General features: G+C 39.4%; 1 protein-coding gene and 1 non-coding gene across 5 annotated transcripts in view; one reads left to right on the forward strand and one right to left on the reverse strand.

Moving 5' to 3' along the window:
* Positions 1-14,500, reverse strand: part of NARS2 (asparaginyl-tRNA synthetase 2, mitochondrial) — a 129,986-nt gene extending 115,486 nt beyond the window's left edge. For 2 of the 4 annotated variants that reach the window (XR_014138773.1, XR_014138772.1), the window contains exons 1-5: positions 13,981-14,500; positions 10,582-10,691; positions 9,441-9,561; positions 6,941-7,081; positions 1,057-1,137 (exon numbers count right to left, since the gene is read on the reverse strand). Coding sequence is in view for 2 of the 4 variants with exons in the window: in XM_081798917.1 (XP_081655043.1) it covers positions 1,057-1,094 (38 nt within the window). In the remaining 2 variants the exon portion in view is untranslated. Of the gene's footprint in view, positions 1-1,056; positions 1,138-6,940; positions 7,082-9,440; positions 9,562-10,581; positions 10,692-13,980 lie in introns of those variants that run through there. The other 2 variants (XM_081798917.1, XM_081798914.1) reach the window with 1 other exon arrangement.
* Positions 6,250-6,357, forward strand: LOC115937123 (U6 spliceosomal RNA). Its single transcript, XR_004072442.1, has one exon. It is a non-coding gene; the product is annotated as a U6 spliceosomal RNA (small nuclear RNA).
* Positions 14,501-17,591: the final 3,091 nt, after the last annotated feature.

A 17,591-nucleotide genomic window follows, 5' to 3' on the forward strand; every position in this document is an offset into this window, starting at 1 on the left:
ATACTTTGTTCAATAATAAGAAGAGAAAGCATCATTATCAAGAGTCCAAATGTACTGAACCAGAACAGAGCAGTTATACACAGGTCTTGTCATTTGATGGAATCACCCAGATATATAAATAAGAATCTTGACTTCTTAGAGATAAAGAAATCACTGAATAAATGAAAGAAATACAAAAAGCACCATTTATCAACATACATTTCTCTCTGCCCATTATTATACTACTGGCCAATGATGTTAAATAGGTTGTGAAATTGGTAAATGAAAGGCTTTCAACTGCCTACAAGTAAGAAAAACTGGTAACTTTTAAATAATGTGCAACAAGGGCAAGCTGACAATGCCTGGCATATACCAGGAGCTCAAAAAATTATTGCTGAACAAGGAATTAAAATCAGAGCCTTCAGGGGTGCCTAGGTGGCTCAGTTGGTTAAGCGACTGCCTTCAGCTCAGGTCATGATCCTGGAGTCCCAGGATCGAGTCCCACATGGGGCTCCCTGCTCGACAGGGAGCCTGCTTCTCCCTCTGACCCTCCCCCCTCTCATGCTCTCTCTCTAATAAATAAATAAAATCTTTAAAAAACAAACAGAGCCTTCATGAGGTATATGGAACATAAATAATTTCTTATAAAATAAATGTGTTCTTTAAAGACTTTGGAAAAGAAAATATGCTAATGTATGTTTTCTTATTTTATCTTTTAAAATATAACTTACATCCAAAAATATTAACTGGGGGTTCAATGTGCATGAAAGAGATCTTAAAACCTTTATTAATCTCTTCAAGTGTCTCTAGTTCACCCATTCACAGTTATATAAGGAAAGCAAATGGAGTACTAATTTAAAATTCATTCCTTTCAGTCACAATGTCAGTAATATAGCCAGTAGGACAGGAAATCGGAGAAGTTTGAATTTTCTGTACCTGTTCTTTAAGGATTACTATTGACAAATCTTCAAGTTTTAGTATGGTCTATCCACACAACCATTATTAAATTTAAAGGAAACCCTCCGAAGAAAAATATCAAAGAGCAACCTATGCCTCAAGATGGGAAGCACAACTTACTTCAACTTGGAACAATTCTCCAGCCCCCTCACAGTCATTGGATGTGATTATTGGAGTATGAATATGCACAAAGCCACTGTCCTGGAAGAAAAGAAAACCCACTTTTTTCAGTGTATTTGTATATAAAACAATTCTTAGATCATACAACTGATTATACTATTAAAAGAGCACTAAGAGAATGCCATATCAAATCTCTAACCCCCCAAGTGTAACTAATGAGATATCAAGTTGAGTGTTTTACTGTGCAGAGAAGCACAATGAATTTTAAATCAAGAACTGACTTAGACATTCTCTAGTCCAACATGATTTCAAAGATAAGGAAATTGAGACCCAGAGAGACTTAATGAAAAATTCACACAACCAGTCGATGGCAGAGAGAGCCAGGACCGGAACCTAGGCCTTTAAGGTCTCTCTGGTGTATTTTTTCTTCCCACTTCTCTAACACACTGGTAGTGAATCAACACACACACACATACACACACACACACAGTCACTCAAGGCTAATGCGCAACGATGTTGCCTGCACTGCTAAGGGACTACGAAGTGATCAATATGAAGTTCAGTTGTTATTTTGGAATGAGACCCCCCAATTGTCACAAACCACCAAAAAAGGAGAAAAATTAAAGTTGGCAAATAGGGACTGAAGAAATAAATAGCAACAAAGGCAGAAATGATTTTTAGGAAGTCTGTCATCAAATTGATGGCACAGAACACTACACACAGCATAGGCAGTGCACTTCCTTTGCCTCAAGGAAGATTCTGAGCATCAAATCCATCCATTACTGAGGCGCCCAATTTCAATTCTTCCGCTCCGAAGTCTGAGCTATTTCCATTAGTGAACCACAAAAGCTGTTTGCTAGTAGGACTGAAATAACCCACCAACTTCAAGGTTATGCTTCTTTCATTTTGACTATGGATGTGGCAAAAGGTTACATTCAGTGTAAATGTTGCAGGTGGGTGTAGAACTTACGCTGCAGAGGCACAATAGTATGTGTTTCACACGAAAATTTTGATCTTGAGGTCAGTGCAATGAATTCATACATGCACATTTAATCTCTGCTGAATTATACCTATCACTGATGGAATGTAAAATGTTTCAGTGCATTACACCAGCCGCCTCCCAAATTTGCCCTTCCCTTCTTAAAAAGGTGGAATTCAAGTATTCTGGCTATGATAAAAAGTACCCAGTTAACAACTTGTCTTATGATGTAGACTGATTAAATATTCAAGCTATAAATTAGGAGTCTCAGAAAATATTCAAATATATACTTAACCTGGGAGTTACGTGCCTAGAGGTGCCACACAAAGCACATTATAGAGAACGAATGAAATGTAATCAATAACATTACTGCATAAAATTTTTATCTCCTAGGAACCAGAATTATGGACATGAATCATTTATTCCACATGAATACAGGCAACTATGAGCAGGAGTGCAGTAAACAAAGAAAGGAAGTGAAAAATCCAAAGGAAATGAGGGTGGTGAGAGGGAGGGGGAGAGGGAGGAGAAAATCTAACGGCTAAATATAATTGCCAAAGTTAGAACTGGTCAATTGCCACAAGAAACAAAACTGCAAATCTTGTGAAAAAAACTATCTGGGTTTAAAAAGAAAAAATCACTCAAGTAGTGGGAATTATTCTTAATACTCAATTAATGCTAAACCTTTCAAAAGGTATCACCAGCTTTTTAAGCCTTAATGCTGCTAGAAGGCTTATATCGAAGTCTGTAACATTCCCACCAAAAGCTATAAAGAACAGACTCCAAAGGTAGAATAATAAAGCATAGAGAACAAAATCCAAAAAAGAGCAAGTGGATAGGGAAGTAGAAAAATAAAAAGGAAAATAAACAGCAAGGAGTGGGGGAATACTGTCTGCCTCCACCAGGGTAACAGTGTCAGATATTTATCCCATCCTACAGTAAAGGGGTTCCTAACTAGAAATAGGAAGGCCAGAGAAGGAGCCAAAAATAAAAGTACACACTTACCCAATTTTTCTTTTTTCCCCCCCTTAAGATTTATTTATTTATTTGAAAGAGAGAGCGAGAGAAGACACCAGCAGGGAGGGGGGGCAGAGGTAGAGGCAGAAGAAGGCTACCTGCTGAGCAAGGAGCCCCATGGGGGAGGGGCAGAGGGAGCAGCAGGCTCCCTGCTGAGCTGGGAGCCCGACCCTGATGCGGGGCTCAATACCAGGACCCTAGGATCATGACCTGAGCCAAAGGCAGACGCTTAACCGACTGAGCCACCCAGGCACCCCTACTCACCCAATTTTTCTGATTCCACCTGCCACCTCTAAATATCTAAGTATTTTTGATACACATTTTAGAACCAGATATTTTATAAGACACTGAGTATCTGAAATTTATAAAATTCACATACTAAGGCCCATGCACATCACTCAAAACCTCATGGACTGTATTTTTCTTTTACACTCACACAAAGTAAGCATCATTATTTAATCAGAATCAACAAGGAAGAAACATGACAACAATTGCTAGCCACTGGCAACAAAAAGTGACAGCAAGAAGACCAAAAAAAAAAAAATCCATAAAAAACAGTCACAGGAACTCAAAGACACAGTAGTCTGGGGTCATTCAACAGAGCAGCAAAGAATACACCCTGACAGGCTTTTAAGGCCTTGCCATACAGAAGAGGGAAAAACCTGATACTCAAAAGGAAGAATCTGGACTCATCAAGAAAGGGTAAACTCTTCTATTGGCTCAATTAGGAATCCAGGGAACCATGTAATATATTTTAGGATAACCTCCATTGGAAATTAGAAAAAAAAATTGTGCCTAACTACTCTGTTATGGGAGAAACTCAGCTCTTCTAAATAATTTAAACCTTGAGGATTCTAGATATCCAAGTTTTAGTACACAGCAAAGGTGTCACTTTTATGCACAAACCAACTTATACACAAAACATTTTTGATACTCAAACCAAAAAATGACTTTCTAACCTAGAAATATTAGGAAAAAATAGCAACTAGAACAGTACCTTTTAAGTTAGGATACTTTAAGGTATGAAACTCTTAGATTTTGAGTCTTTTAGGAAGTCTAAAGTAGTAAGTCACAGAAATAGTACCAAGTACTAGATAACATATAACTATTATTTAATATGCCCTATCGTATTCTGTGATTTCAATTCAGTCCTAAGTGTTATATATACAAGTGGGTAACATTATAGAATTACCAGGATTATATTTTCCAAGGCTTTACAATTAAAAACTGAATTGATAGCACTCAAAAATTACCTGCCTTTATAACTATAACCAATAGTGCTAAAATTCATTATTTGCAACTACTTAAAATGTTATTTTGCTTATTTTTTTATTTCAGATTTTTCCCAGTTTGTTAAATTGTTTACACATTTGTAAAAGCTGCCAGTAATAAATGTATAAAGTAGGTAAAGCTCACTTGCCAATGGACTGCCAATATCACCATCTAGTGGCCAGAAATCTACAAAATTTTCAGTATTGAAGCAGGTCTACTTTATCCACTATTTAAAGCCATATGGGGCAAGAAACATTTTTAGATCTGAACAAATTTTCTGCTTGTGTGGTTAAGCACTACTGAAAAGCCATATGGAAGCTGCATAAGAAAGTTTATGAGAGCATATGGAAATGCACCCTTTCAAACTATATAATAGGATGACATAGTATAATGTGATTATTTTTCTTTGTTTATTCAAAACTATATGCTTCAAAGCCACAATGCTCTTTAGCTGTTTCAACAGAAACTAACTCTGAAGGAGCTTTTCAAAGAGCAAGAACTCTCTAGGTAAACTACAATAGGGCTGGGCCTGCATGAATTTGGATGCATCCAAGGGAAGGGTATGTTAGACAATCTCTGCCAATCAGCTGGATCTGGAGAAGTGGCATAGGAAGAGCTCCAGAACCACTTGGAATAACACTGAACTTCATCTGCTGGGCCACTCCTGGCCTTTGGGGCCCTCTCATCCACCTGAGGGGAGGGTCCCTTGACCTCATAAACTTAACCACTATATTCCCCAGTGGCTTTCCTGGGTAGGGGGAAGCAGATGACAAGCAAAGCTAAGTAAGACAAAATGCCTTTAGCTGCATACCAATATACTTGATTAACACCAATAACTCTTTAAAAGTAGTGCTTACTACATATATGTCTATGACCAAGATGGAAAACAGGGACCAAATTTACCCTCCCCCTTGAAACAACCAAAAACAAACAACAAACAAACAAACAAAAAATGAAAACAAAACTAAAAACCCCACAAAAAAAATCAAAACACACACGAAAGGATGGTTTTCAAAACAATGGATATCAGACAACAAAAGACAGTGATCCCTGAGGCGGGAAACAAACTTAGTGAACCCTATCAATAGCCTTGCTTAGTACCTTGAGATTGTCCAGGCCATAGCAGGAAGAGGGGGGAAATAAGGTGGAGCCCAGCAGACTTCCTTAGCTGAGGAGACAGAGCTGAGAGTCTGAGGGGGCAAAAGTGGCTAGAATTCATAGGACAGAGTATCAGAGAGGAGAGAGATGAGAACTCCAGGGATGAACAGAGGGTCACTCTGGAGTATTAGGTAGAAGAATGATGAGCACGTGCATGTGGGGAAACTATCAAAAGCCAAGGAAAGAATCATACAAAAAGATCAGAGGAAACAATGCCTGGTGCTCACAGTGTGGCTGGAAACAGTACCTGTTCCCACAAGCCAGAATGGAAAAACTCAAAATTCACAAGGCACTAGGTAAAGTACTCAGGAAGTCTTTGCCTCAGTAGTGGAAATTAACTAGCCCTAGACTGTGAGCACTGCTCCAGCCCTATTTACCAAATTATAAAAACAAGACCCATAAGGATCAAACAGTTTTCAAGTAGCTTAACCTCACACCAAAACAAAGCTTAATAATATCCAACACGGTAAAATTTTCTGTCTGGCATCTAACCAAAGATTAGCAGATAGGCAAAGAGGCAAGAAATCATCACCTGTAATGAGGAGACTAAAAGCACTAAATCAAATAAATAAATAAATAAATAAATAAAAATAAAAAATAAAAGCAGCATATCAATCAGAAAGAACTTATAATTGACAGACATGTTAGAATTAGAAGGACATAAAAACAGTTATTAAACAGCTATTACAACTGTAAAGTTTTATTAAAAATGTTTGTGTATGTTCAAAGAGTTAAATGGAAGATATTTTTTTAAAAAGGCCCAAATCGTGCTTGCTTCAGCAGCACATATGCTAAAATTGGAATAATGAAGAGAAGATGAGCATGGCCCCTTGTGCAAGGATGACATGCAAATTCGTGAAGCATTCCATATTTTTCCACACAGAAGGAAAAAAAAAAGGCCCAAATCAAACATCTAGTTATGAAACCTACAATGTGAGATGAAAAATGCATTGGATAAGAGTAACAACAAATCAGTCATTGTAGAAGAAAAGATTAGTAAGCTTGAAGACATAGCAATAAAACTATCCCCTAAAAAAACACACAGGGAAAAAGGAATTTAAAAAAAGAAAAGAACATCAGTGAGCTATGAAGGTATCATTAAGTGGCCTAATATATAGGAAACTGAAGTCTCCAAAGGGGGGAGGTAACATAAAAAATATATGAAGAAATAATGGCTGAAAAACTTGATGAAAATTAAAACACATAGATCCAAGAAATTCTACAAGGTCTAAACACAAGGAACAAAGAAAACTGTGCCAAGGCACATCATAATCTAATTGCTCAAAACCAGTGATTAAAAGACAATTTCAAATCAGCCAAAGAAAAAAGTACCACACAAATAAAGGGTGCTTGGAATAAATAGTGTGACTAACAGAACTTTCAGGATAATACTCCAAGGTTATAATTATTCAACTTCTTCACAAGAAAGAACAGCTAAAAGCACACAAAGCATCTTACCTTAAAGAAAGAATGAATAGCAGCTGTGGCTTCACTGCGAACCCTCAGTATAGAACCCAGAGCATTAGTTCTACACCGAAGGTGAGGATATTGTCTCAGATACTCCAGAGGATGCCTCTCCTTATATTTAAAAGGGAAAGCCTGCCAATAAATGGGAAAAAAACCAAATTAAAAGCTAAAAAAGATAATGTTCTATAAATAGCAGTTTCCAGGACACTTGTTAAATAGTAATGCTTCAAAACAAAATTAAAATGTTTTCCCTGTTTCTTAATATAAGTGAATATAGTCCACATAATTCCAAATTAGTAGAATGGTGGATGGATTCAGAGATGTGGGTTTGAATCCAGCTCTACTACTTATTAGGTGTGGAACCTCGGGCAAAGTTAATATTACTGAGGCTAATCTGTTATTTATCAAATTTCCACCCATTAGCTTATATCAGTCACTACTTACAAATAGAGGGATTAGGATATAATTATGCAAAATAGTCCACTGTTTGGCACATAAGAGTTCAGAATATTGTAGATATTAAAGATTATGTTTTCTACAGCTGTGTACACACAGCTGGTGTTCAATTTTAAAGTCACCCAAATGTCTTGGAAGCCTACAATCATTTATAATCAATTGGCACTGTTCTTCCCTGTTTATCAGCATGTCTAAGAACATGAGGGAGGGTCAACAGCTTTCTGTCATCTGGCAGAGTAGTATATATTTACAAAAATTTCAAATTATGACTCTATGTAGAAATATTACACCCTGCCTACCCTCATGTTTCAAGATTAAGAAGACAGAAACAAACCTTCAGACCAAAGTTTTAATAACAGAAAAGCTAAGTAAAAAAGCCAAACTGATAGCTTATTCCATTTAGTCTTATCTATTTCTTTTAGTGCACATACTAATTTATTTCATAATAGAGTAAGTACCACATCTACTAAAGTCAAAATATGACATTAATAAGAGTCTGGAGACTGCCTGGGGATCAGAATTCCCTAATGTCTGAATACTTTACAATGAACCTGAAATCAAGGGGAAGAGAAGGTGAATGACAAAGAAGCCAAGAGAGAACAATTTAAGAAGAGTAAAACACATGGCAAATTTTAATAATCATTATACCCCTCTAAAAAAGCAGAACCAAAAATGGTTACCATCTCCCAATTCCTGAGTTCCAAATTATTTTCATAGTCTACTTTTCAGAAATCTTAGAGCCCGTTCCAGACTTTACATGTCAATTAGTATTTATTAGCATTTCAATTAGTATTTCTTAAAAAATTATTCAGAATGACTTTTTTTAAAAGTTGCCCATTTTCTCTCTTATTTCCTTATATTTATTTTCCTCCAATTATCCAAAAGAAATAAAAATGAATTAAAATGATGCAACTTCCCTATACTTCCTCATTTTTCGTTCATTAAATACTTAAAGACAAGTATAGCAAAACTACAGGGGAGTCAGATGGCTAGTACATCAGTTTCAGCTGTGGCACTAGTCAGCTATACAACCTTGAGCAAGTCAGGTCAACTGACTGGGCCTCATTTTCTCCAGTTCAGAAACTGGATTGATAATCTGTGATTTTATACCCTCTAACCTCTTTATCAGGTGATAAATAAAAGCTAGTAACAAAGAGTCTTGCAAAAATAGGCATAAACATGTCTCTTTTTTCTTTTTAAGATTTATTTATTTGAGAGAGAGAGGAAGAGAGAGAGCATGCGCCCACACATAAGCAGGTGGGGGCAAAGGGAGAAGGAGCGAGAAAACCAAGCAGACTCCTTGCTGAGCACGGGGCCCGACGGGGTTCTTGATTTCAAGACCCTGAGATCACAACCTGGGCTGAAACCAAGAGTCAGATGCTTAACCGACTGCACCACCCACATGTCCCATATATGTCTTAATGTAGGATTTCTTATCTTTGCTCAGCCCAAGCATTACTCCAGTACTGTCCCACAGAATTTTCTGTGATAAATGGAAATGTTCTGTATCTGGGCTATCCAGTATGGTAGCCAGCAGCTGCCTGTAATGACCAAACACTTGAAATGTGGTTAATGGCACTGCGGAACTGATTTTATTTAATTTTGATTGATTTAGTATTAAAATAGTTGATATGAAACAGCCACAGGTGGCTAGTGGCTACTATACTGGTACAGCACAGTTCTAGATCCTGCAAAGGTCATTTCTAGGCAGGGCTTTCCTAAGAACATGGTCTACCCCGATGTCTCTGTCACTGCGGCTAACTGGGCATCTTCGTGAAAGTGGCAAGTTTCAACCGTGACAGCCATCCAAAGAGATACACAGATTAATACTTCACTTTCATTCATAAAACTCAATCATCTATATACTTTTTGCTATACTCTCTACATTCCTCAGGCACCATAGCCTGTTTCAATTATCTGGGAAGTCCAACTGAAGCATGCTCTAAGGGCCATCTTCCCAATAATCACACTTAAAACAGACTGCTAATGTTTTAAATTAAGCCTAAATAGTCTCCATTAAAGTATTGGAGCATACCTTGGCATCGCAATTTCCAACAACTTCAATTTTTTCTGCCTTCAGTTCCACATCTTGCTTTTTGGATGGACTTTTTACCAGCTGCCCTTGAACTTCCACAGAACTCCCAAAAGCCAGTTCTCTACAGTAACAAAAAACCAGCATAAACAAGGTATCATTATATGGAACCCTCGTTTTAATACAAAACTTGCTATCAGAACATTCCAATATTTAATGAGAGAGGTTTCACCCTTCTTTGGGCAGCAAATAATTGGGAGAGACTGAAGCAAAGAATAGGTAGGGGATATTATTATGTGAAGATGTTAAAAGAAGAAAGGCCCCCATCAAAAAAACTGAAATCTTGCCATTTGCAATGACATGGATGGAACTAGAGGTTATTATGCTAAGTGAAATAAGTCAATCAGAGAAAGACAATTATATGATTTCACTCATTTGTGGAATTTAAGAAACAAAATAGAGGAGCATAGGGAGGGGAGGGAAAAATAAAACAAGACAAAATCAGAGAGGGAGACAAACCATAAGAGACTCTTAATCATAAGAAACAAACCGAGGGTTGCTGGGGGGGCGGGGATGGGGTAACTGGGTGATGGACATTAAGGAGGGCATGTGATATAATGAGCACTGGGTGTTACTATAAGATTGATGAATCACTGAACTCTACGTCTGAAACTAATAATATATTCTATGTTAATTAACTGAATTTAAATTAAAAATAGGGCGCCTGGGTGGCTCAGTTGGTTGAGGGACTGCCTTCGGCTCAGGTCATGATCCTGGAGTCCCGGGATCGAGCCCCACATCGGGCTCCCTGCTCAGCGGGGAGTCTGCTTCTCCCTCTGACCCTCCCTGCTCTCATGTGCTCTCTCTCTCTCTCATTCTCTCTCTCAAATAAATAAAATCTTGAAAAAATAAATTTAAAAAAATAAAAGAGAGAAAGAGAAAAAAAAAAGAAAAAGAAAAGGAAAGGCCTGGGCTCGAAGGATCTTGATTCCAGATAGTTGGAGTTGAGCCTCAAAGCTCTGAAAAGCAGGTTTGTTTAGAAAGATCACTCAGGGGGCAATATGAACATTGGATTAGGGAAATGGGGAGCAGAGATGGAAGAAAAAAGATTCTTTTGTTTAAAAAAAAAACACAAAAGACTCACCTACTGTCAAAGCTTGAATCTGCTACAACCTGAAGGCTTTCCAAAGACGATCCATCATTTATATGCAGGAACAAGACTTCCTTCTGGGATCGGACTGAACGAATCCATCCCTAATGAAGAGAAAGTTCTAAATGTGAGTTTAAAACACATAAACATTTTACATTTTCATTACACACGCACATATAAGACTAAATGAAAAAAAAAAATGTCCTCAATCCTGTCTTAACAAATCAATCGCTTTTAGCTCACCCCTAAGCATATCAAATTCAGTATGATTCTTATTGCAGTGAGATACAGCTTCAGCATCACACCTTTTTGTTTTGTTAATAAAATTCACCATTCTGAATAGATGCCTAACATTCCATTAGGTGAAGAGCCTAATTCACATCATCAATTTCCCCAATATTGGCTATTCCAGGTATTTCTTCTTGCCCCTCGCTCCTTTTCACCACCGTAACAAATAACAGGGCACATATTTTGGCCCCCGTCTTCTTTTATATAAAATTCCCAGAAGGGAGATTATATAGTTATAGACTAGAAACATCTTTATGGGATTTTTTTCCCTTTTAGAATGTATCACACAAAGTTCTCAAGAAGCTTTCCATGTGAACATAATTAGTACATAAGCTTTCGAAGACACTCTGAATTTAAATGACAGGTATGGGTGAGTACAAATGAGAGGTCTTCTAGTAGACCAGTACTACTAAAAACAGTTCTCACAGATCACATCTAACTTACATTTAACTAGCACGGAAAAGAGAATATTCTTCTAGCAGACACTGAACAAGTGTTTAACAACTGATGGTGTTTGATGAACTATCATACATGCTTGGGAAAAGGGAGATGATTCTAGTTAGAAAAACTAGAGTTTTTGACCCTTACTTTGTGTTACCATCATACCCTATAGACAATGCTATTAAAGCTCTTCTATTACTTATTTGCATGTCCATAATATTTTCAAAGTTTAGGAACCATGCTTTAGTTGCTTTGAAGGCCACTGTCAAGCACATAGTAGATAGTCCATTAATGTTTTTCAGTGAAAGAATATCTACCATGCACTAAAAATCTACTATTGACAAGTGTTTTACTACCTTCTTCATATACTATCTCATCCCTTCCTCACAACAGCTCTGTGGATTATCATTATAATTTGTCTTGCAAGTAAAGAATCTGGGCTCAAAGAAGTTAAATAACTTGCTGAAGGTCACACTGCTGGTTAACATAAATTTGAACCCAAGTCTACCAGAAAGCCCTTGAACTTCTTCTAGGGCTACACTGAATAAGTATAACTTGCCTCAGTCTCCCATACAAGGCCTTTCACAATTGAGTGTGCCCATCTTTCTGGTTTCACCTCCCCACGCTTCCCCGAAGGCAGGTGCTCTTTGGTCAAGTTCAATCAATAGTAATTCCCAAAGCACCACTGTCTTGCTTTTCACTTGTTAGTAAAAGATAACATTTGTGAAGCACCGTTTAAAAATGTGCTTCTGTTCTAAGCTCTTTATATTTTACTACTTATTCCTTACAAGAACTTAATGAAGTGAATATTAGAGATGGAGAACATATTTAGAGAAGTTAGGATAACCTCTCTAAATAATTAAAATCACAGTTCCCAAGTAGTGGAGCTAGAATTAAAATACAGTTCTCGGGGCGCCTGGGTGGCTCAGTTGGTTGAGCGACTGCCTTCGGCTCAGGTCATGATCCTGGAGTCCCGGGATCGAGTCCCGCATCGGGCTCCCAGCTCCGCGGGGAGCCTGCTTCTGCCTCTGACCCTCCCCCCTCTCATGTGCTCTCTCTCTCTCATTCTCTCTGTCTCAAATAAATAAATAAAATCTTTAAAAAAAAAAAAAAAAGAAAAAAAAAAGAAAAATAAAATACAGTTCTCAGTTCAAAGTTCACGTTATTATCAAACTTCTCTACAATGCTATCACCACCCCATCCCCAGTTCCTCTGCCTGAGGAACTCACATCCTTCAGGACTCAAGCGAAATGTCACTTAATATAAGAAGTCTTCCTTGACCTATGCACATAGTTAAGGACGTCCCTCTCTATTTTCTCAAAATTTTTTATACCACCAATACCAATCACATTGCCCCAATTACTAGTCTTAGCCATTAGACCAGGGCTGACATACAAAAATATAATGTGAGCCACATATGTAATTCTGCATGTTTTAGTGGTCACACTAAAAGCAGGTAAAATTAATTTTAATATTTTATTTAACCCAATTATGCCCCAAATATCAACATGTAATCAATATATATTGAGATATTTTGTATTTTGTTCTCCAAAATTGGTATTTTACATTTACCCTTCAATTTAGACTAGCTGCATTTCAAGAGCTCAATGCCACAAATGGCAGGTAGCTACTATCTTAGGCTGCACAGCACTAAAACGAAAGCGTCTAACCTAAGCAGTAGCTTTTATCTTTACCACTCCAAAGGGATCATTAATGTATGTATGTCAAATGAATAGATGATGAATAAATAGAAAAGGTTTTGATTTGTAACATGGAAAAAATATGACACCTAAAGAAATGCAGAGGGGCCATACTGCTAAAAATCAAGGATATCCAAGGACAACAAAAATAACTTCATCAGTGTTTCAGCAACCTACAAGGAATGGCCAAACCACCTTGCTCGGTCTACTCCCTTAAGGGCAAATCTTCTATGTGGAGCTGTTACAAGTGATATTAACAAGAGAAATAATAGCAGCCAACATTTATTGACTGTGAGCCACTGTTCTAAATGTCTTAATACCTATCACCTCAAGCTTCAGGACTCTATGACATTAAGGCTGCTATTAGCTTCACGGCCATAAGAAGGAAACAGAGAACACATAAGAGACATGCCCATAATTAAGGAGCCACTAAGTGGCAGATTTGAACCTAGGCAGCCTGACTCCAGAGTGTCATACTGCTACACTCTACTCTTTCTCCTAACTTATTAAACATACATTATATGCAAACCCCCATTTTTAGGCCTTGGGGTGGTTAAAAGTTGAATAAAAGCAATTGTTTAGTTGAACAAGTATTTACTGTCAGCCATGTGTGAATACCAAGACAGATGAGACACGGTGTCAGCTCTCAAGGAGCTAGCTCGAGGCAACCACTATTAACTGTGGATGTTCATTATGAGGGACAAAGGAAACGTTTATTTTGCTGTATGACTAACAAGTTTACAGGTAATGTCCTGGTACCGTGAAAGCAAAGTTCCAGGACTTCACAGGCATCCCAACAGTTTTGCAAAAAGTTAACGGTAGACAAGGAAAAGTGTGAACGCACACAATTGGCTACCTTTTCTCCTTTCCCTGCCTGACATTCTCTCTGACAAGGCAAGCCTAGTCGTGGAGGTGCCATTTAAGTCACTAAAAAGAAAAACCCACTCCCTTCCCATACACCCACCTGGACCTTAACGCGCTCCCCTTTCGTGTTCTGGGCCCCGAGAGCATCCCGCACGCTCAGTCTGGCTGAAGGTTTGTGTCTCGGGCAGGGAACGGAGGAACAGGGGCGCAGGGCTCGGATCAGGTACCGGGCCCCAAACATCGCGCGGCTGCCCCAGGCCTTCCTCGGGACCAGCCCCGATTCCGGCTGGTGCGGACCCTGCCTATGGTGAACCTCCCCTCTCGATTGCTCCCCAATTCTGGGCTGCAGCCCTGCACGCAGGCGCTCCACGCCCCCCAACCCCGGCTGCTCCCTTCCCCTTCAGGGGCTCCAGCTCTGTCCCCACAGAGCCTCCCCTGCGCTTCCCTCTCCCGGGACTGGGTGGAGCGGAGACAACAGTCAGCGGCGTAAGCCCAAAAAACCACGCGCCGTAGCCGGCCAAGACACCTCACGGTCCCACGTAGTTTCCAAACCCACAGCTCAGACCGCCTCCACTAGCTGAAACACACGGGGCCGCCGCCACTACGTCACACGTCAACGTCAACGTCATCACGCTACGAGGTTAAGAAGGAGCGTGCGCACTTGTGACTCCAGTTTACGGAGAAGGCGGGCTTGAGGCAGGTGCAGGCGGAGTGGGGAGGGAGCGGGCCAGAGGCTCAGAAGGGGCGGAGCAAAGCCATTCCAGCTGCAGGTGTTACTGCTGGGAAAAATGGGGAGCACACCTGGGATGGGGCGTAAGAGGTGTTCATTTCTAAAGCTTGCAGGTGATGCCGAGGAACACTGAGAGGCAAAGGGACTGATGCAGAAGGAAAGCCTCCAGGAGACTTAGTTGTTGAGAGGATTAGCCCGAGGATATCAGTTGTTCCTGAGTTCTGAGCACAAGGAAAGACAAGACATAGATCATCCTTGCTCAAGTCACAGTTGTGTGGTATTACACTTCTAAACAGACAGCTGCATAAAAGTGTGATCAGTTCCCTGGCGGAGCCTAACCGTGGGATGCCAGAGACAGCTTGCTGGAGAAGGCATCCCTCTTCTTGTATATGCAAATCAGAGAAGGCACAACACGCTGTCAAGATGTTGGAGAGAGACTGGAGGGGATGTCAGCCATTGCCTGCTGGAATCTTTGTCTTTTTCCCAACACAATTATCTGCATTTGTTTGACCTGGAAACAATGACCCTTTTAAATTTATCCACCACTCCCTCCCAATTAAAAAAAAAAATTCTATAATTCACTGACAACCATGAAAAGGTTTCCATCTAATTAAAAGATAAAAGTAAGGGTTGGCAACTTATGGGCGCCTGGGTGGCTCAGTCGTTAAGCATCTGCCTTCGGCTCAGGTCATGATCCCAGGGTCCTGGGATCGAGCCCCACATCGGGCTCTCTGCTCGGCCGGGAGCCTGCTTCTCCCTCTCCCACTCGCCCTGCTTGTGTTCCCTCTCTAGCTGTCTCTCTCTCTTTCTGTCAAATAAATAAAATAAAATCTTAAAAAAAAAAAAAGGGTTGGCAACTTAAAGTTACTGCTATTATTATGCCCATTTTACAGATACAGGAACTTGGGTACAGAAAAGTGAAATGACTTGCTCAAGGATATACAATACATCCTATAAATCTGAGATTTAAACTCAGAAATTCTGGCTCCATGCACTAAACTATTGTGCTATAGAGTGTCTCAAGGTGGGAAATAAAATTATGGTCCCTTCCACCAAGAAGCTCATGGTCTAGACATGGGGAATGACAACAAAACAGATTATTGCAACATAAACCTATAAGTACCCATAAATATTTGAGCCAAGAGGAGTGGTAGCCTAGAGAAGGAAATAAACTGAGTTTTTGAAGAGGATCAGAATTTTGCAATGCTGGGATGTAAGAAAGAGTACTTCCTGCAACAAGGTGAGCAGGAAAGGTTGCTAGGAGGGCAAACAGCTTGGAAGAATTGTAAAATTGTTCTCAAGACAGACAAAAAATATCTCCCAGAAATATACCAGAGTTCTTGGGCCTTCTTGAACCTTTCAAAAAGAAATATGGAGGGGTACCTGGCTGGCTCAGTAGGATCATGCAACTCTTGATCTTGGGGTCATGAATTCGAGCCCCACATTGGGTATAGAGATAACAAATAAAATTTAAAAAAATATGGAAACGTCCAAACACCTTCAGAATTATGTAGCTTTGGGACTTTAACAAAAAAATAAGTATGGCTTTGGTGTGCTGGCTACAAAATCTGGGAAGAAGACGATCACAGCATTAATGTGTTTTTCAATTCACATCTCCCCTTTTGACTATGCCTGCCTTGTCCAAGTGTTGAAAAGTAGTGACCAATTGGCTCACTTCCTTCCCAGGCTATTTTTCTGTCTTGCCTTCTTTCTCCACCCCTTTCCCCTCAATGTGTATTTTAAGAACTGTGGTCCTTACCACAGTGATCCTGACTTCCTTTACTCTCTCACCTATTGCTTGTCTAAGCCAAAGGGTTAATTAATTTCTAAGCAGGAGACCAGTGCCTACTAGTATGATGAAGACAAGGGAAACCGGTGGGTGAAAATGAAAATTAGCAGTAGTTAATTAAAAATGTATATGACTGGAAGTTGACTATAGCATCTGTGTGTCTGGTACTAAGTTCAAACCACTCCATGTATCTTGTGCTAGATCAAATCATGTTTTCTTATTTTTGTTTTCAAGTTGGGATGACCCTGCCTTTTTTAGATTCGTCACCTTTCAGACAGTAGCCAGAGTAATCTTACCACAATGAATATATTACTATGTTGGTAATAATGGTTGCTAGTGCTGTAAAATGCTTACTCTGTACCAGGAAGTTGTCACATATTAACTCACTTAATCCTCACAATAGCCCTCTGAAGTAGGGTTAACATCATCATCCCCAGTTTCCAAAGTAGAAACTGAAGTTGGCAAGGTTTCGAGCTTGTACCAAGTTACACTGGCAGTCTGGCACCAGAGTCCATTCTCTTCCCCACTTGTTACTCCAGTGATTAAACTACTCTTCAGCTGCTCCCCCTACAACGTAAAGAGGACTTGCCTTCTTCAGCATGCCTAGTAGTCTCTCTATGATTCAGGGAGTTCCCTGAGGTTCCCTGGAGTGAGGAACAGAAGTGAAACGTACTTATTGTTACCTTTTGATAATACAGGTCTAAGCAATGAACACTGTCAGCATTAGTCGTCAGCTTTAGAGAAGGTTTTAATCAGGCTCAGCATGACAGGTTTCAGCTTCACTTGCAAAACTTCAGGGCTTCTAAAAGGCAAGCATTACTCTGATACTCTGTGTGGTCATAAAATACAACTCTGTGTTCAGGGTTTTCATTATGCCTGAATCTACTCATGAAACTCTCAACTTGGTAGCAAGGTCATGACCTCAAAACATAGAGGAACATAGTACCTGATGCAGAAATTATGGAGACATTAGGTGTAGACAAGGAATGGATGGATATTGCTAAGGATCCTGGGCTTCTCTGAAGAAGCTAAAGTTGGTGAGCACAATTTAACTTGAAAAATGGAAAGGCGCAGGCACAAAACAGAACAAGAAGTCACATGTGTAGTTTAGAACCTTCAGAAAAGCAGCTCATAATCTAGAAAGAAAAGCTGACAAGTAAATGATCAGTTAAAGGAAAATGCACAGAAGAGC

The sequence above is a fragment of the Leptonychotes weddellii genome, chromosome 11 (assembly GCF_054177405.1).
Source record: "Leptonychotes weddellii isolate Sample4059 chromosome 11, ASM5417740v2, whole genome shotgun sequence".
In the NCBI taxonomy this organism is placed as follows: Eukaryota; Metazoa; Chordata; class Mammalia; order Carnivora; family Phocidae; genus Leptonychotes; species Leptonychotes weddellii.